Below are 21,418 nucleotides of genomic sequence, written 5' to 3' on the forward strand. Positions count from 1 at the left end.
GCTCAGGGGGTTTAAGTTCTTCCTGAGCCATGTTTTGGTCTGTTCCAGCCTGTTACATATGAGGAGCAGAGCCTTAGGTGTTCACGGCGGGGGGGGGGCGACCCAGTCTCTGGGTTGTGATGTTGTATGTGTGTGGGGGGGCAGGGGTCAGAGAGGAGCCACCCAGGTCGCTGGTTTGTGATGCTGTATGTGGGGGCGGGGTCAGAGAGGGACAATAGCAGTACCCTCTACTGCTTCCTCCTGCTTCCTGCTGCTGGGGCCTGCAAGGTCCATCTCACTGCTAGCTCCTTCGCTGGTTTATCTGAGCATGAATGTGTGACTGTGGTCAGCCTGCCACCTTGCACCCTCAGTGGGTCTGCCTGCTGCTACTCCACACCTGGGATCCGCCCACAGCTGCGTGCGTGCCTGGGTCTCCTGCCTGGGTCGGGTGGATCTTTTCTGCCCGACCCTTCTCTGCTGCTGCATCTGCCCCTCTTACTGGTTTGGCCGAAGGGTTTGTTGTTGTCAGACTTCCGTATAGTTCAATTTTCTGTGGTTTAGCTGTGCTTTTGTTGCTAAAACTTTGTTGTTTTTAATATTGGTTGTGCAAGGAGGCAGTGTCTCCACGTATGCCTCCATCTTGGTGGAAGTCCTAGTTTTACATCTTTTATACTGTCCAAAACACTCTGCAAAATTCTTTATGGGATTCACTATCAACTGGCCCTTCACATTTTTCTGAATCTCTCATCTAAACTGATGATCTAAATTGATGAATTGATGATCTAAAAATCATCAATTTTTGAATTGATGATCTGAATTGATGATCTGAAAATCTCTTCCTGAATCTCTTTTCTGAACTGATGATCTAAAAATCTCTTCCCTTTCACAGGTGATTTTAGTTTTAAGATAAGCCAGAAGTCATAGGGTGCCAAATATGGGCTATAGGGGGATTAAGGTACCTGGGTGATTTTGATATTTTGCCAAAAAAACTTTGCATGAGATGTGATGCATAAGCAGGCGCTTTGTTGTGATGAAGTTGTCAATCATCGGTTGCCCATAGCTGTGGCCTTCTGAATCATCAAAATAGTCTCCTCGGAGGACTGTTTAAGCTTAAGGCAAAATTTGATGCAGATTTGTTGCTCTACTTGCTTAGTTGTTTTGAATGTGACAGCCACACAGCATACATGCTCACTCAGTGGCGTCTACCACTCCCCTGACTAGTACAGTGAAGTCATCATTGTTTACTCATGTGTATTCCAGTCCACTCTTCTTGGTTGCCAGGTTACACTGATAGAGCACAAACTGTTCTCATTACACTAACAATGGTTTGACTTTTTCTAGACAGACCTTGTATGTGTAAATATAAAAAAATTGTGGTTCTCTTGATTTATTTGAAATACATATGACCCTTTAAAGCAAGAATTTTAACATTGTGTTTTCAAACTATTAGGATATAATTCATAATTCATATGACAATTACAGTATGAAGAAGGAAAGAAAAATAAATGAAACCATGGTTACATGGTTCTTAGATTTTATATAAAGTAGTAAAACATTGAATAGACTAAAATGTTAACAATGTGTATTGTAATAATTAAAAAGAAACAATGCAAAGAGCTATAGCTAAAAGTCCAAAAGATGAATTAAAATGGAATTTTTTATAGTTCAGTAATCTAAAAGCCATAAAAAAACAACAGAGAAACAAAATCAGAATGAACATACAGAAAAGATGAGACCACCAGTAGACCTGCAATCTAACCATGTCAATTACTATATCACTGAAAGATCGAGAATGGATAAAAAGTAAAGACCCAACTGTATGCTATCTGTAATATATTCACTTTAAATAAAAACAGAGAGAGGGTTTGGAAGTAAGAGTAGAAAAAGAGGTTCTCTTCAGGGTCATGTATTGCACTGATTTATGCATATGCAGTTTACACACTACTGGATGTGAAATGGCTGTGTGACCGTGTCCTTGAGCTCCCAGGGCTGGTGATTACTGCTTGTCCAAGAAGTGTCATGGCACTGTACATTGGAGTGATCTTTTTTTTTTTCCAGCTTGGGCTCAATCAAGAAGAGGCTTTCCTACCTGAGGAAGTTAAATGTAATCCTTCTCATTGCCTAAGAGCATAGAAAACAGCTGGCAGAGGGAACACACATGGGGACAGATGACTTAGACTAGAGAGACATCTCTAGAGCCAATGGACATATGCCACCTCTGGATTACCATTTTACGTTTCTAGCCATGTAGAGATAGAGTGCTTAGCTGTCCAAGGCGAATACAGTTATAACTATAGATGCCTGGGAAAGACAGTTACGGAGGCCAAATGGAGTTACGGTAATAGCGAGGATGCTCATTATTCTCACAGCTCCCTAAATCACTCTAGAAAGGACACACCCACCATATTTTAAAGGTGTTGTCAGCTTTAGCTCTCAAAGGTCAACTGGATAGAAAAAAATCTTGGTGAAAGAGTTAGTGTCTTAGAATCTCTTGTAGTTCTGTGTCTGCCTCATTTCTGGGATTTGAAATTACAACAGTTCAATCACCTCTAAAGTAAGCAGAGCCTAGTTTATTCATGTAAACTTAAACTTGCTCATGTAAGGCCACAAAGAAATAAAGTTATAAACCAAGGCTAAACCAATGAAGTAATTTTTCTATTGAATTAGTTTGGTTATGAACCATGCAGCAAGACTGACAGAGGATAATAGATGCATACTAATTATTGATTTTTGTATATGTCTGAAATATTCCAAATGACATTAATGTAAACAAGTAATAAATCCCTTTAAACAATTTTTATGATAGGTTTCAATAGTGTCTATTATTTAGGAAGTGATTCATTTAGGGCCTCTTCACCTAAAAGTATTCATACCAATATAAATGGAGCTAATAAGCAAAATTTGCCTTGAAATTTTCCTCAAATCTCACATTTTTTCAGTGCATTTATTTGATGTATATTTTGACACTAAATTTTATAAATGACTCGGTAAAAATTTCTACTATACATTGGAATTAATTATACTTAAGCTTGCATATGCAAATATTTCACTGAAAAAGATACAAAATATAGTTTGAATCTGAAAAAAACAGCATTATAGTGAAAATAATTGTCCAGAAAACTCAAGGTGGAATAAGTTTTAAAAAAATGTTTTATTTATTTTAAAAATAAATGGTAGACTCTTACCATAAAGAAGACACTAAATAATGACCCAGTACATGCTTTTACAAATAAAGGCACAATTATTTTTATAGCATCTGGTGATTAAACCAGAGACTGGAATTTATTTAAATTTTGCTTAAGTGAACTCAATAAACTTTGGAGAACATTTTTCTTAGAACTAGAAAAAATGTGGCTCTATAAGATGTCATAGCGGCCAGTTAGGAGTATTATATACATCTACAAACAGAAGAAGTTCTACTCAAGAGACAAGATTAAAGACTAGGAAAGGGGCTCTAAAATAAATGTAATCACTTTGCTGATTGGAGGTCAAATTCTCATGACATATTATGGGTTAAAGGAGTTTTTATTTTCACTGGCAAAACAACTAAGTTCATTTTGGATTTTTCTTAATAAGGAAAATAAAATTTTACACATTAAACTCTTTATTCTGTCATATGTATGATAGCTTTGTTTTTTCTTGTTATAATTTACCAAAACACTTTCCATTGATCATGTGTTGTTTATAATTTTGAAAATACTTTTAAATTATAATTAATTACTTAATTATAATAAATTTTAAGTAAAAATTATATTCTATAATTATAAAAATCAAAGTGATTTCTATTCTAAAAAAATTATATTCAGACATTTTATTTTACCTTTTGAAGTAATAACCTAGGACAGATTTATTTAACTATTTCCTGTGCTGTAAGCTGAAAGCAACTGATTGAGGAGAATTAATACTACTACTAAGAATATCACTTTCTATTAAGTAATACAAGTGTCCAGAGAATTTTTGTATGACTATAACCTTGGATTAAATGAACTAAATAAAAAGTACTTTTTATACCACCACGTCCAAAAAAGAAAAAAGCTAAGAAAAATGCAAGCTACAAAACATCTTGGACACACTGAACATGCGGGGCTTTGCTACATGTTTTATGTGGAAGCCTAGGGATCAGATAGAGCTCACCTTAGTTTTCGGAGATCGTTTTTGCATGTCTCTTTCTAAGTTATTTGCTAGAAGGATGGGTAAGGAGTTCTTACAATTGGCCTCCTATAAAGAAGCATAAAAGAAACGTTAGAGACTGAAGAATACTATCCTAGCTAGAAATTACAATGTAGTAAAAAAGTAACTTTTTTCAGGGAAACAAGAAGGCATTTTGGATTCAGCTGTTCACATCAGACACTAAGGAGATTGTAGTGAGGAGCCAAAAATGTTTCCTTTTTCATTTGTCATGTAAAAGAGTGAAGGTAAGGTGTTGATGGGGTGGATGTGGAACACACAGGACATACATATTCAGAGATGTCCATAAAAAATCTCATCTACACTATCATGTCACTTACACATCCACGGACAGCTCACCTCTTTTGGAGAATGCATAGTTAGTTCTCCAAGATATCAACCACCAAACTTAGAGCTGCCGACTTTTCCCAAAGTATTTCATGGACTGGTTCTGTTTCTATAAGTATTTTATCTTAAGCCAGTTTCTTCCGGTCCTTCAGCAAACTACTGCTGAATAGTGATGGTTTCTTACCAATATCCTAACTGAGGAAAAATATCTGAATATTTATTTCCAAAATTATGATGCACCTAAGTCCTTGGTTCACACCAAAATAGTACTTACAAAAATAATAGCAGGAAGTTATAAGGAGGCGGCTCATATGGAGTTGAATAGATTTACTATTTATTTTTACATGATAAAACAACAACACTGTTGTCTTAAAAAATAATATAGGACCCCAATTGAATAGCTATTAACTTGGATAAATTTTCCATGGAGGATTCTAGTTCTAAGTTGAGAACAAAAACATGTAAGAGAAAGATTACATACAACAATAAAGCAAAGGAGAAAATAAGTCAGACTTCTTTCACTTGCTTCATAACCTTCACCTCGGCGTCCCGTATCTTCCCCCATCATACGTACAATTCAATTGTCTAAATTATGGGTTTTCACCCTATTTTACTTTAGAGTTAATAGATTATAATGTTTTTGAAAAACTGTAGTCTACATAATTTATAGTATTATTAAAACTTGCTTAAACTATATGCATTTATATTTCAGGGAACAGTATATTATTATGATAGAGTGCTCCTTAAGAAGATAAAAATCCTACTTACTACTAACAAATACTTACTGAATCATAGGATGCATCAGCACTGTTCTAAAGACTGAATTCATAATGCCACTTTCCCCACAACAGCCCTATGAACTAGGTACTATTAGCACTACTGCCCTTTGAAGTATAACACAATGAAAGCTTATGGAAATGAAGTAACTTGCCTAATAGCACAAAGGACTCAATGATGGTTCTGTAAAACTTTAAGGCCTGAGCTCTTATCTTTATACATGACTTCCCATCCAATATACTTTACATGTTCAGTCAACAGATTATAGAGCTGTAGCATTATAAAGCCAAAACAATTTCTAAAGATCAAAATTTGGTCAACTCCCCACTGCCTTTCCAATTTTACAGATGAAGGACTTGGATCCTGAGGTGATGTGCCCAAGATTGCACAGGCAGTGGTGGAGCTGAGACCCGTGCTTGGACCACAGGGCTGTACACAGCACCTGTTCTCAGCTTTGTGCCAGGGAACAGTGTTCCCAGACTCAGAGGGGATTCAAGAGCCTCTGCTAAGCTGGCAAGTAGCTGTTGTGCTGCCAACACTCTCAGCTGCCCGTGTCCTCATGTACAGCCCTATGTGAGAACCCCAGGGTACATTTCTGAGATCTCCAAATAAGTGTGCATTCCAGTCCTCTTTCCCACCAGTCACAACACCTGTTGGTGGAAAGCAACTTACTGGAAATAGTGAATGAACCCATTCCTGCTTCTGACTCATTGTGAGAGAAATAAACTATATCCAGCATGACATTTAGGAGATCAAAGTGATTAAATGCATAATCCGTTGTGCAATTTGACTATACTTGAGTAATACGATTACACTTAATCCTCTGCCCCTCTTTTAAACTATTGGTACGTAAATGTTAGAATGCAATAAGAAGGGAAAAAGCTGAGTCTTAAGGGAAATTAATAGGAATATTGGACCTTTGTTTACCACTGTCTCTGTGTTTACAAACATCTGTAATTCTTTATGCACAAACTAAAACTGAAAGCATTTATTTAATACTATTTTCCTTTTTTCTGTGAATTATTAAGTATATGGCTGATAGCTGTTTCCTGTAACACTATGAAAACATGTTCTGTAAACTTTTATCTGAAAATGTCACCTATATGAGTGTTTATTTTTTGTTTTATGACTTTAAATTCAGGCAACAAAGTAAAGTTTAGCAGTCAGAGGACTAAACGAGGAGTCAGAAGAAATCTATCTGGCTTCCCATCCAAGTTCTTCAACTAACCAGTTGTGAGAACTCAGGCGAGCATTTTAACCTCTTGGACCTCCCCCCTCAGTTCTATGGTCTATAAAATAAGGAATGGGGTTGATTAGACAAGCTGTAAGAATCCTGTCCTGACCTTGAGTTTCAAGAATTTATGACTCTGGGAAGAAACATTTATGGGCAAAAAGGTAACCATCACCCGTTCAGAGAAGCATCCTGAGAGCCCCGCCAGAGTGCTGCTGAAACCCTGGCATGCACCAGGTGGCGGCCAGTGCAATGGGGAGCCAGAGCCGCGGGACACAGGGGACAATTCCTGCAGGGCCACCATCACTCAGATTTCGAGGGAGAAATAATTCAACTAGTAGCTTAATAAGTAACTGGTAATCATTTAATGGATTCTTTTAAAACAGATATATTATGAAGTTAAGGAGAAATATTTTTAAGATAACACTTTTAAAAGGTTGTGCCTGTTTTATCCTGGATCTTATCTCCTCCTACCTGCTTAAGAACTTCACTCCTTCAAATTATCCCCTTCCACTCCCTCTCCACTAGATCATTCCTCTTAACCATAAATATGCTCTGTAACTATACATTTTTTGTTTGTTTGTTTGTTTGTTTGTTTTCCAAACCAGAAACTTAGGAGTTTATTATTGACAAGTTGATCTTCAGTCACCACAGAACCTCCCCTCTGGAGTCAGCCTCCTTCGTACTTCCCTTCCTCTCTCTCTCACCTCCCTTTTGCAGTCTCCTAACGAGCTGAATCAATTCTACTTTTAAAATAGTTACTGAATCCTACGTTTTCACCTAAACAACACTTCCTTAATTTCACTTCTCCCACTAGCTGTGGTCCCACTGTTTTGCTTTCCCGTATAGCAAACTCCTCCAAAACAGCTGTGTCTCTATTCACTACCTCCATTCCTTCATCTTCATTGCCCACAAATCTGTTTTTGTCATTACTCCACAGAAAGTGCTGATAAAAGTCACAGCTTAATCACCATCTAACTTGGGTTTGCAGCAATATCTCACCCAGGTGACTTTTTCTTGAACTACTCTCTCTTCTATTAGCTGCCACACCACCACTGGTAGGGGGAAAACTAACCTGCCACATTGACCAACGCCGCATAGTCTCCTTATCCTTTATACAATAAAGTTATATATCTACTGATTATTGGTAAATTTTCTGTATCCTCTATTGAATAGAAGTTCTAAAGGTGAACAATTGGTCTCCTTTATTCACTACTATAACTCTGATGGCAACAGAAAAGTGCCTGGTACAGTAGAAGCTCAATAAATTGTGTTGAGTAAATGAATGAAACAAAGTTGTAATGACTCAAAGGCTGATGTAGAGAAGTCTTTTCCCAAAGATGCTACAGTGATCTCATTGTACTTTTATGGTTTTTAAATACAATCAATATGTTAATGACTCCCAAATCAGTATCACTATCTTTCACATTTCTTCTAAGCTACTTATATTTAACTGCCTACTTGTCAACTCCACTTGGCTGTCTAATAAGCACTTAATTTTAGTATGTCCAAACCTGAGCTTCTGATTTATCAGCAAAAAGATTCTGTCAGTCCCTGAGTTTCTTTCCCATATTAGCACCCAGTTGCTCAAGCCAATGTCAGCAGTTTACCGGATTCCTCCCTTTCCCATACCTCCTGCGGTCAGACCCACAAGTGAGTGCAGTCAGCATGCTCCAAAATAAACTGGCATTCATTCAGTTTATTTCAAACAGGTGATGTCATTCTTCTATCAATTCATGGAGCAAAATCCAAATTCTTTAGCCACTGATAATTTACACAGCCCTGAATGACCCAGTTCTTGCGTACTCCTCTAACCTCATGAGACACCACATGAGCATGTGATACAGTGCTCGCTATTGCATTTTTCCATTTCATTTATTGAATTCTTTTGCTTCAGAATTTGTGTGGTTCTTTTTTACGATTTCTATCTTTGTGTTGAATTTCTCTTTTGTTCATGTATTGTTTTCCTGATTTTGTTGAATTGTCTCTCTGTGTTATCTTGTAGCTTGATGACCATCTTTAAAACAATTATTTTGAATTATTTGTCAGGCAACTCACAGATCTCCATTTCTTTGAGAGTCAACTACTAAAAATTTATTGTGTTTCTTTGGTGATGCGACTTGTTGCCTTGCATTGGTGTTTGCACTCCCCTGTTGTAAGGATCAGCAAAGACTTCTGGGGGTCTTCAGTGGTGAAAATTTGTAACAGTGGAGAGTTGTAATCCACCCCACATTTCTTTTCACATTTTTTCTGTAAATACTGTCTCTGACTAATACGTACCTTGTAGATAAAGAGCATGTTTGTATAAGAATCCTAGGAACTAACTTCAAGAGATACACACTCCAACCTTCAGTCATCCCAGCTCTTGGAGATTTGCTGACCTTCAACTGTAAAACCAGGATGACAAAAATCAGGATGACACATACCAGACAACTGCTTGACCAGTTTTGAGGTCCTTATTGGATTGGACTGTGCTGGTCTGCATGTGGAGAATTTTCAAACCCTTCCCCTTGATCTCTTTGTTCTGCTTTCCCTCTCCTTACAAAAACCTCTGCTGGCACTGAGATGTTAAGATGGATGTTGAGGCAAGAGTCCTCCATCTTCTCAGCCTAATGGCATCTTGAATAAACCACTTTCCTTTTCACTAACACTTGTCTCTTGAATTTGGCTTTCATTGTGGCAGACAGCCACACTTGTGTTCAGTTACAGACTATGGGTGTCCACAGAGACAGTGAGGGCTACTAGAGTCCTTTTTCCCTCCTTTACCTTCATGAGGGGAAGTCACAGCCAAGGGATCCCTTTTGGTGCCAAGCTGTGCTGGCCTGTGATGCAGGTAAAATGCTTCCTATCCTTATCTATGTGGCCTTTCTTGGTTTTTGAGCTCCATTGAGTTACTGGAGCTTTTTAATGTACTCTAGAGCTTTCTCAGAACTATTTTCATCCATTAATAGTTGTCAAATTATTTTTTAAAGGGACAAGAGTTGGGGTCTCATAGCCTGCCATCTTGCTGATATGCTCAGCTTTGCTTTATAGTCTGTTAAGTACCTCCATGTCCTTCCAAAAATTCCTTTACTTCTTTTTTTTCTTTCTGGTTTGTTAGTATAATGTTAGCCATGGTTGCTTTCTGTTTCCAACCAGAAATTACTTTAAATTACACAAATCTGTATTATAGTGTTACTTACAGTGTGGTCACTCATAGAAAACTGTGGAATTAAGTTTTAGAATAATGATGATGTTGATAATCAAAATAATAACACTGGGTATCACTTATGTAGCACTTGCTGCATGTGTGGCATTTTCTAAGTGCTTATTATACATTTATTCATTTTTTATCCTGCCAATAACCCTACACAATATGCATTTTACTATATAAATTTCTCATGTATAAAAACTCAGGTACAGAAAGGATAGTAGCTTGTTCGATGTCATACAACCAATAAGTGGTAGAGCTGGAATTTGAAATTGTGCAGTCTGTCTCTAGAGGCCTGCTCTTAATTGAATAACAGTGTCTTTCTAGAAGAATCCTTCCTATTTAATCAGATCACAAAATGTTGCAAGTTAGGTGACTTGAAGAGCAAACTAAAACAAAAAATCATTTAAAAAATACATATTAATGATACCTACTCAAAATAGTTTTTTTACAATAAAATCCTCAAATGTTTCTTTATTTCCAAGCCTTCTGATGTGGGTCTTTGAAAATAGCCATAATTTTGTAATTTCACACTTTCTTCCTCATATAAACCATAATAATAATACATCATTTATGTGGAGTGAAAACATGATGACTTCAACCTTTATTGAATCCTTTCCAACATATTCAGCATAGCTTTTGCAACACAGATAATTCTTTCTGTTCATGATACCATGTCCTAAGTCTTCCATGTCCTCTTTTTAGGCAGCAGGAAGACAACCATTTGCAGCCTCTCTTCCAGTTACGTTGGGAGCCATACAATTGAGTCTATTCATTGGAATGTGAGAAGTGTTTCAAGTCATTTCTTGCAGATGTAGGCATAAAAGTATTCCACATTTATTCTTACCCTTCTTTTTTTCCCAGCTGAGGCAATCTTGAGGAGTGTTGGTGCAAAATTGAATACAGTGATCACTCACCTATTGTGGGAGTTATGTTCCAGAGACCCCTGCGATAGATGAAAATCCGCGAAGTAGCAGCGTTATATTTCTTTTATTATTTATATATATTTTAAGGCTTTATAAACCCTCCCACACTCCTATAAACCTTTCCCACACTCTTATAAACAAATCATATGTTCTTAAACACTTTCTACACTCTTAAACCCACGTAATTTTAACAACACATAAAATTCTATATGGGTATTCACCAGTGAAGTATACAACTTGAATGATGAAGACCATGAATTAAGTGGCTGTGGCTGTGGCTGTGCAGTACTGATGGCGATGAAGGTGGTGATGACGAGATGAATGTACTGCACAGCCAAAAAGAGCATCACAGCTCTTCTAAAGGCACCACTTCATCAGGCACTTCATTAGGTGGTGCAGTATCTTCGTCCTGGGCTGTAACTTCTATTTCTGCTAAAGGCGTAGGCATAACTGATTTTTTCGTTGGAGTGATGAACATAGTTATGGGGCATTGTTGGCGCTGCTTTTTCTTCTAAGTGAGACAGTTTTTACAAACTGACACACCACTCTCGATTGTATTTACGAAGTACAACAAACGAAGCATCTGTGGGTCCCATTCTTCAACCACTGGATGAAGTTCTTTGGCCATTCTCACCATGGTTGCAAGACAATCTAGTGTTAGCGTATTGCAGGAAGTGACCATCTTCTTTACAGTCTTGTTAAAAGTCATTGTTGCAGTAGACCTAATATTCTTTAAATCTTTATGTTGCAAAGAGGAGATCTGTTGATCCTGTAATGGTGGCCTACAACTGCATACCTTTTGCCTTCTTCCTTTAGCATGTTGATAAGTTCCACCTTTTCTTTGATGGTAAGCATATTCCTCTGGGACTTGGGTTCACTGTTGGAAGCCTTAGAAGGTGCAGAATGTTTGGGTGGCATCATAGGGCTTGAAATAAATTCAAACTTTTATGAAAATTTCACAAAAAACACCACACCACAGAGCAACACTATGTGCAGCAATCCGATGTCAATGTGAAGTGGACAAGGAGAGATGCTGAATGTATGGGCACAGTGTGGGACAGCAAAGAGACCAACGCTACAGTCACTGAGCCAATCAGCACCCAGGATACAGAACACAGTGCTGTGGTTGGTCACCTTCCATTCCATCAGCCAATAGTGTGCGGTGCACAATCTCACGCTGGCAAACTTGCACAAGTGGTAGTGGTTGTGTGTACTGCATTTCCATTAGGTATAGTATGGTATTCAACTGCTGATGAAATACATACTGTATTTTATTTTGATTTAATATTTTTGATATGTTTGAATTAACAATTTTAAATATTTTTATGTTGTTTTAAAATTTTTAGGCAAAAATAATTAAAATAATAAATATATAAATACCTATATACCGCAAAATCCTGTGATATAGTGAAAACTCTGTGATACAGAATTAGATATATATATATTTTTAAAAAACCACAATACAGTGAAGCTGCAATAAGTGAACCATGATACAGCAAGGGACGACTATAGAATGGTTTAATCCATTGGTCTGTGAAGTAAGTGAGAAGTAAACTTTGATTGTGTTACGCTATTAAGATTCTGGAGCCTGTGACAGAAGCTTTTTATTAGTTTGTTTGACACCATTTTCCTAGAAATACCAGTAGTTATGATGTTGTATTCACATTGCATTTGTTTAATTAAATTACATAGGTACCATTAAAAATGACATTAATAGTTTTGGAAATGAACACAATTGACTCTTGGTTAGCATATAGTAAAAACGATCATGAAAAAGTATGTAAGAGACTGATCTATTAAACACAAGCATTCAGAGTTGCCATGGAGAGCAGTCAGTATGATTTAAGTGAGAATGCAGAAAATTGATTAATCTGGCATATTAGTTAGGTGGAGTTTTGTTACACAAACTTTTATTATGTACTGTAGAAATGTGATCCATTACTAGTACCCAGAATAGTTACTATGACTTTCCTGAAGTAAGTTTGAGTTATATTTTATTCAGATATACATGGTGCAATTCATTTGACATTTTTAAGTATAAGGAACCAGAATAAATTCTTTAGAAGGTGTAAGAATGTAAATTGCTCTACAACTTTTAGAAAAAAGATAATGTTTAAGTAAATATGAGAGACTGCTCTTATCTTTGAAGAACTTACAATGCAATAAAAGAAGGGAGAAAAAAGCACCGTAAGACAACAGAAGAGATGGAGTCTCCTCCTGTACCTGGAGGATGACAGAGGGCTTCATAAAGGCTGTAGAATTTGAGATGTCTTACTTGGGCCCTCAACCACTCAAACAGAAGTAGAGCCTAAAACAAGGATTGTGGCAAGTAGTTTACTTGGGTGATCATGAGGGGAATAGGGTAATAACAGAGGGAGAAGGTGGAGTATGGGGTGTCATTATTAAGTACTAGAGTTATTACAGTGGTTCTGAAGCTTCCGCTTCAGGTAAAGTTCTGGAAAACACTATGAAACACACAACCCAGAATTATTTCAACCAAGGAAATAAAGAGCTGTTAATTTATACCCCATCTTCCTCAGTTATTGGTTAAGAACTGCCCCTGGAGGGATGTGCCTTTGTAGGCAACTCTGATCTGCAGAAGTATAACTTTTTTTTCATTCTACATAAATATCTATTTATAGAGCTTTATTTTTCATGTTATTGTTTATGCTATTAGAGTTGTCCCACTTTTCCCCCTTTTGCCCCCCTCCACACAGTCTGGCACCCACTTCCATAATCAGTTCCCTCACACTGCCCATGCCCCCGGGTCCTTCACATATGTTCTTCGATTAATTCCTTTACCTTCTTTCAATCAGTCTCCACCTCCCCCCTTCCCCTTTTATAGTTGTTGGTTTATTCCATGATTCTATGCCTCTGGTTCTATTTTGTTCATTAGCTTATTTTGTTCACTAGATTCCCTTTATAAGTGAGATCATATGGTATTTGTCTTTCACCGACTAGCTCATTTCACTTAGCATAAATTTCCAGTTTCATCCATGCTGTTGCAAAACGTAGAAATTCCTTTTTTCTCTCTTTCTGCTGCACAGAATTCCATTATATAGATGTGTCATTTTTTTAATTCACTATTCTACTGATGGACACTAATGCTGCTTCCAAATCTTGGCTATTGAAAATGCAGCATTAGTGGACACACGGGTGCACAAATTCTTTTGAATTGGTGTTGTGGGATTCTTTGGGTATTTTCCCAGCAGTAAAACTGCTGGGTCAAAAGGCAGTTCCATTTTCAGTTTGATGAGGAAATTCCATACTGTTTTCTATAGTGACTGAAACAGTCTGCATTCCCACCAACAGCACACTAAGGTTCCCTTTTCTCCAAATCCTCACCAGCACTTGTTTGTTGATTTACTAATAATCACCATTCTGACAAGTGTGAGGTGATCTCACTGTGGTTTTAATTTGCATCTCTCTGATGGTGGGTGATGTTAAACATTTTTGTCATATGTCTATGGGCCACCTGTATGCCCTCCTTGAAGTGTCTGTTCAGGTCCTTTGCCCACTTTTTAACTGGGTTGTCTTCCTGGTGTTGAGTCATATGAGTTCTTTATACATTTTGGAGATTAAACCCTTGTCTGATGTGTCTTCTCTAATATGATCTGTTTCCTTTTCATTTTGATGTTTTATTTAGCTGTGCAGAAGCTTCTTAATTTGATGTAGTCCCATTTGTTTATTTTTTCTGTTATTTCCCTTGTCCTAGAAGATATATCTGCAAAAATAATGCTATATGAAATATAGGAAATTTTACTGTTTATGTTTTCCACAAGGGCTTTTATGTTATCATGATTTATATTTAGGTATTTTATCCATTTTGAGTTTATTTTGGTATATGGTATGGTAGTCTGATTTTTTTTTTGCATGTACCAATCCAGTTCTCCCAAAACCATTAATTGAAGAGACTGTCTTTACTCCATTATATGCTCTTGCCTCCTTTGGCAAATAGTAATTGACCATAAAGACATGGATTTATCTCTGGGTTCTCTATTCTGTTCCACTGATCTATGTTTCTGTTCTTAGACCAGTACCAGACTGTTTTGATTATAGTGGTCTTGTAGTATAGTTTGATATCAGGTATTGTGATCCCTCCAACTTTATTTTTCCTTCTCAAGATTGCTGAGGCTATCTGGGGCCTTTTCTGGTTCCATATAAATTTTTTATTCCTAGGCAGCCAACTGAGGGAAATAGCAGAAATCCATTCTAAATCAACTACAAAGGATCTGTGACAATTCACAAATATTCAATTATTTACTCAGTGTCTCTGTTTGCCAAATACATGCACTAATGATTTAAAGTAGGCAAGTTCTGAGGTGTCAGTTCCCAAATATTGTCATCTCACTGTAAGCATCTTAAAGATTACATAGCACAATGATGTTTTCATAACCAAAGCAATTTAATCTGTCTTCTGTTAAATATTCCTCATTATAGCAAAGAAGTAATTAAGCATATGGCAGATATAGCTACCAGGGGTGTCCAACCTGTGGCCTGTGGGCCATATGCAGCCCAGGATGGCTATGAATGCATCCCAACACAAAATTGTAAATTTACTTAAAACATTATGAGATTTTTTGTGTGACTGTGTCTCAATGTATTTAATGTGTGGCCAAAGACAACTCTTCTTCCAACGTGGCCCAGAGATGCCAAAAGGTTGGACACTCCTAATTCTAATTTATTCCAGTGATTCCTGAGTGGACATGACGTTCTAGTGTTTATCTGTAAACAATATGAAACAAAACATCTGGGGAGAAGAAATTAACAACAATCTGAATTGTAAATATGTGGCTTTGACCTAAAAACTGGAGCCATAAAAGTATCCCAGGCTAAGCAAAAACCTTTTATTACTTAAGGCTGTATTTATACTTACTGGTAATCTAATCATTCTCCTCTACTAGAAAGTGTCCATTCGGGTCATGCAAGCAAACAACATTCTATCCTGCTATTTCATCTTTGTTTTTCTTAAACATCATTTAATCTTTTTTAACTTTCAAGCTCAGAACTAATCTAAAGTGTATACTTCACTCTCCAAAGAAAGGTTTTATATGAAGAACTCAGCAAGTAAATTTTAATTTAGTGCTACCTTTGAGTTCCTAGGTTTTCAAAATAATAACATGTAGATTTCAGTGGGCACAAATCAGTTATTTCACTGTGTAAGTTAACCGACACAAAGAGACAATGCAGCCAAATCACGAAGTATCAGACAATTATATAAAAATCAAAACACTTTTTATTCCTGCCCTGGCTGGTATAACTCAGTGGATTGACCACGGGCCTGTGAAGCAGAAGGTCACCGGTTTGGTTCCCAGTCAGGGCACATGCCTGGGTTGCGGGCTGGGTCCCTGGTAGGGGACACACAACAGGCAACTACACACTGATGTTTCTCTTCCACTCTTTCTCCTTCCCATCCCCTCTCTTTAAAAATAAATAAAATATTTAAAAAAACAAAAACCACTTTTTATTCCTATTATGAGTCCATGGCTAATGAGTTTGCAGTATTTTTGAGGGGCTTTAGAAAGGGCTGGGGGTAGTACAAGCATGTAGGACTACAGTCAGGAGAACAGAACTTAAGTACTTACCTGACAATAAGCTGCAAAAATATGTACTGAATGAATAAGTGTAGAAATGTTCATGGCACTGATGTTCCCATTTGAAACTAAGATTTTGGTTAGTTCTATACTTGGCCTAATTAGTACTTTGAGTTCAAAGCCCAGCTCTGTCATTTACTGCTATGGACCCTGATGAATAGACACCCTAGATTTCCTTGACTGCAAAGGGGAATTAAGATCACCTACTTCATGGGTTCACTGGGAGAAGTAGATGAGATAATGTACATAAAGAACTTAGCACCAGATCTGGCACGAGCTACCTTTTCCCTTTGTCCCTCTGTTCCTGAAGTGACACATTTTACTTGCTTTCTGAAGATGCCCAGCACTTAGTCCAGAGCTTTACACAGAGTAGGTATTAAATTTCTAAAAAAAGTGAATATTTTTTTGAAGTTATTTTGTTTAGATTATATACCTAAATGAAAACATGGAGACATATTCAATGTTTTTGAGTATGAAAAGGACATGGGAAATGTTTTACAAAGTTTATGTGCTATATCACTTTACTTAGAAAATGACTTTACAGGAATAAGGCCAAACTCTGTAGTCCAACTTGCTATATATTGATAAGTGTTTGTGTCCCTTAAACTAATTACTGTAAAAATCTATTCTAATATTTGGCTTTTGTTCAGAAAGTTTTAAAATAACTGTTGCAGACTTATGGCCAAAATGGAGGCATAGGTAGACACACTGTACCTCCTCACACAACTAAAATAAAGACAACAAAAATTTAGAACCTAAAAAACAACCAGTACTGACAGAAAATTGAACTGTATGGAATTTGGACAACGAAGGAGTTAAAGAAGAAACATTCATCTAAACCAGTAGGAGGGGCAGAGTCAGCAGCCCGACTCTGCCCCTGGAGAGGACTTCTAGGAAGGCAGCAGCAGGAGGACCCAGCCAGGCAGCAAATTGTGGAAGGGTGTGGCACACAAGGTGGCTGGCAGACTGGGTGGTCCCACATTCGCACAAAGATAAACCAGGTGAAACTGGGGGGTGAGACAGACTGGGGAACCCAAGGTCCCAGCACAGAGAAATAAAGCCTCAAAACAACAACTGAAAACACCTGTGGCGGTTGAGCTGCCGGGAGAGACTCCCAGCCTCACAGGAGAATTCCTTGGAGAGACCCACAGAATATACACAAACACACCCACCCACCCAGGAATCAGCACGAGAAGGGCCCAATTTGCTTGGGGGAAGTGGTGGAAGGGACTGAAACCCAGCAGAGAGCCAAGCAAGCACCCTTGTTCCCTCTCTGACCCCTCCCTGACATACTGCATTACAACCCAGTGACGTGGGTTGTCCCGCCCTGGTGAACACCTAAAGCTTCACTCCTCACTACATAACAGGTGCATCAAAACAACAACAACAACAAAATGGCCCAAACAAAGGAAGAGATCGAAGCTCCAGAAATAATACAACTAACTGACAAAGAGACAGCCAACCTATCAGATGCACAGTTCAAAGCACTGGTAATCAGGATGCTCACAGAACTGGTTGAATTTGGTCACAAATTCGATGAAAAAAATGAAGGCTATGCTAAGTGAAATGAAGGAAAATGCTCAGGGAACCAATAGTGATGTGAAGGAAACTGGGATTCAAATCAATGGAGTGGACCAGAAGGAAGAAAGAAACAACCAAACTGAAAAAAATGAAGAAACAAGAATTCAAAAAAATGAGGAGAAGCTTAGGAACCTCCAGGACATCTTTAAACATTTCAACATCTGAATTATGGGGGTACCAGAAGGGGAAGAGGAACAGCAACAAGTGGAAAACTTATTTGAACAAATAATGAAGAAGAACTTCCCCAATCTGGCAAAGGAAATAGACTTCCAGGAAGTCAAGAAAGCTCAGAGAGTCCCAAAGAAGTTGGACCCAAGAAAGAACACACTAAGGCACATCATCATTACATTAGCCAAGATTCAAATGAAGGAGAGAATCCTAGAAGCAGCAAGAGATAAGGGGACAGTCACCTACAAAGGAGTTCCCATCAGACTGTCATCTGATTTCTCAAAAGAGACCTTCCAGGCAAGAAGAGGCTGGAAAGAAGTATTCCAAGTCATGAAAGGCAAGGACCTACATCCAAAATTGTTCTATCCAGCGAAGCTTTCATTTAGAATGGAAGGGCAGATAAAGTGCTTCTCAGATAAGGTCAAGTTAAAGGAGTTCATCATCACCAAGCCCTTATTATATGAAATGTTAAAGGGACTTATCTAAGAAAAAGAAGATAAAAAAACATGTATAGTAAAATGACCGCAAACTCACAATTATTAACAATCACACCTAAAACAAAAACAAAAACAAGCTAAGCAAACAACTAGAACAGGAACAGAACCACAGAAATGGAGATCACATGGAGGGTTAGAAACAGGACTGGGAGGAGGAGAGAGGGAAAGGTACAGAGAACAAGTAGCATAGATGGTAGGTAGAAAATAGACGGGGGGAGGGCAAGAATAGTATGTGAAATGTAGAAGCTAAAGAACTTATAAGAATGACACACTGACATGAACTAAAGGTGGGGAATGTGGGTGGGAGAGAATGTGCAGGGTGGAGGGGAGTGAAGGACTAGGCAGACCAGACCTTCATCCTGGGTAAGTTCAGGGTCAACATGGACAAACCATTAATCTCTTTCCATCATCCCTTAACCATCTCCTTTCCAATGACTTTCTCTTCTACTCAGTTACTTGTTCTCATAAACACAATCTAAATCTCATCATCAGTCCAGACTGTTGCACATCACAAATCCCTAATGTAAACACCCCAATCTCTGTTCACAGCCCCCTACACTTTTACATTGCTTGCTCATCTACTCCCACGGCAAACATTTTGTACCTAACTGGAATTTCTAGTACTGCCTTTCATGTTGCTGTACCATATCCTAAGCTACCCTTCAGTTCTTCTCACCACTTTTACTACCACCACCCTGGTTCAAGCCTCCATCACTGCTCAAGTGGACTATGGTGATAAACTCCCTCTTGACAATCTATTCTCTGCCCAGGAGTTAAAGTAATCCTTTTAAAATACAAGTCAGATCATGGCACTATTCTGTTCAATACTCTCTTTGAGAATACTACTAGAATAAAAGTTAAAGTCCTCCCAGTGACCTTTAAGAGTATATGTGGTCTGGTTCCTCGCTACCTCTGTAATCTCATCTCTCTTAACTTTCTTCCTTGATCACAGTAACTCAACCACGCTGACCTTCAATCTGTTCTTCAGACACACCAGATATACTCCTATCTCAAGGCCTTTTTACTGTTCTTCTCCCTGCCTGGAATGCTCTTCTTTCAATATCTTCATATCCTTCAAGTCTCTTCTCCAATGTTCCCTTGTCAATGAAGTCTTTTGATCACCTTATTCAAATGGGCAAATACTATTCCCCTAGTACCTTACCAGTATTACTTTTCTCCATCCCTGCTTTTTTCCCCACAGAACATTTCACCATCTGACATATTCTTAATTATCTATTGCCTGTTGCTTACTGCATCCCCATTAGAATATACACTTCATAAGAGCAGAGACTTGGGTCTATTGCTCACTAATGTATTGCCTGTGTCTAAAGTGATGCTTCACACATGGTAGATAAGCAATAATTATGTGAATTTAATAAATTCAGCTTAAATTACATGGCTCATTATTTCAACCATATTTCAGTCACTAAATTTTGTATAAGTAAATATCTTGGTAATTAAGTTAATTCTTGAGTAGATATAAGGGAAAAACTTCATTGAAGTTTGGATTTAGATCCTCTTATGGACAGAGACTTCAGAATTATTTAAACTATGGCTGTTAGATATCTACTTGAAAGGTATGCTTCTCTTAACACAATTTTTCACAAATACCCCTTTAAATTTTTAGTTTGGCAAAATAAAAGTGCTTCTATTTATGCTTTCTCCTTGAAACTTACAAAAAACAAAAAATAAATAGAGAAAAGAAACTTCACATTAATTGAAACAAACAATGGCCAAAACTATAAGACAATTAAATGTAAAGACTAGTTGGTGAAATTCATTAAAATGTGAACCAAAATGTTGAATCAACATGTATATTCTTAGACCTCTAGCAGACTACAGACTTCTCCAAATGTCAGTTCTAAGAGGCCAATCAAGATCCCTTTGACTGAACAACTAGATCCAGTGGACATTGCCAAACGATTGCAGAATTTGGAAAAACCTTAGAGGAACCATGGCTTACTCCCAAAGAATGGCAGGGCATGTGGAGTTGAAAGAGGAGTCTACAGACAAACCATTTTTCTTTGTCTTTGCCTTGGCCTTCTGGTAGAGCAAGCCTGCCTGGAAGTGAGGCTAATGAATACGTTACAGAAGTCATGATCAATTTTGCAGCCTGTCTATTACAGAAAGGCTTCACTGAAAATCACACCAATTTCCTGCTTACACCAAAGAGATAAAGCAAAAATCTAAATTATAGTTTAAATGAAATCCATCCTGTTCTTTTAAACTTTTGATGTTTCTACCACTCCTATAAGTGTTAACTGCGTAGTTAAACACCATAGTAGTTTACCATTACACAAATGTTTCATGCCTTAAAGCATACTTTTCTGAATGGAAGGTTTTTAGGTCTCCACTTTGCTTCCTCTCTCCTCAGCAATTTATTGAAATCCTCACGATTTTTCTTTTTTTACAGAGACACTTAAATATCCCGTTCTTTCCTAAACTTTCATTTAAAGGAGTTTTGTGCGTGTTTTTAAAAATGGTTCATTTTCTAAAAGCAGATCTGGATAAACAGTAAATACTAAAATCATACTCTCCTGTGTATTGAGGGTGCAGATTCTTTCCTTTGCAAAGACAAAATATTATAACTTGCCCAGTCATATTGATGAGTACCACTTTATACAGACATAGGCCTTCTTATCCTAATTTCAAGTGCTCTTTGCAGAACTGTTAAAGGCTTTAGAAACATTAATACCTTTTCTTAAATATGGCAGTCAGGAAATACTCAGTGAATTATCATATTTCTAATGTTCAATTAATTTGTAAACACTTATTAACATTGATTTCTTACTATATACAAATTATGATCATAGACATTATTTTCAGTAAAATAAATGGAGATGAGTCACAGACTTCAAGGACTTTTTAATGCCAGACACTGTGCTAACCAGATTGACAAACATGAAACTTTAAGTAATATGGTATCTGCAATCACATCAATCCATGACTGCCAAGTGCAT

General features: G+C 37.5%; 1 protein-coding gene across 8 annotated transcripts in view; it reads right to left on the minus strand.

Annotated features, from left to right (window-relative positions):
* The window catches only part of FAM13A (family with sequence similarity 13 member A), a 291,012-nt gene that overhangs the window by 163,299 nt on the left and 106,295 nt on the right, over positions 1 to 21,418 (minus strand). For 7 of the 8 annotated variants that reach the window (XM_053666331.1, XM_053666328.1, XM_053666326.1 and 4 more), the window contains one exon: positions 4,114 to 4,197. The exons of the other annotated variant lie outside the window; for it this stretch is intronic. In XM_053666331.1, the coding sequence (XP_053522306.1) occupies positions 4,114 to 4,197 (84 nt within the window). The remainder of the gene's footprint in view (positions 1 to 4,113; positions 4,198 to 21,418) is intronic. 8 annotated transcript variants of the gene reach the window in all.

This window comes from Artibeus jamaicensis, unplaced genomic scaffold (genome assembly GCF_021234435.1).
Source record: "Artibeus jamaicensis isolate MK-2021 breed Jamaican fruit bat unplaced genomic scaffold, CSHL_Jam_final contig_452, whole genome shotgun sequence".
NCBI classification, from domain to species: Eukaryota; Metazoa; Chordata; class Mammalia; order Chiroptera; family Phyllostomidae; genus Artibeus; species Artibeus jamaicensis.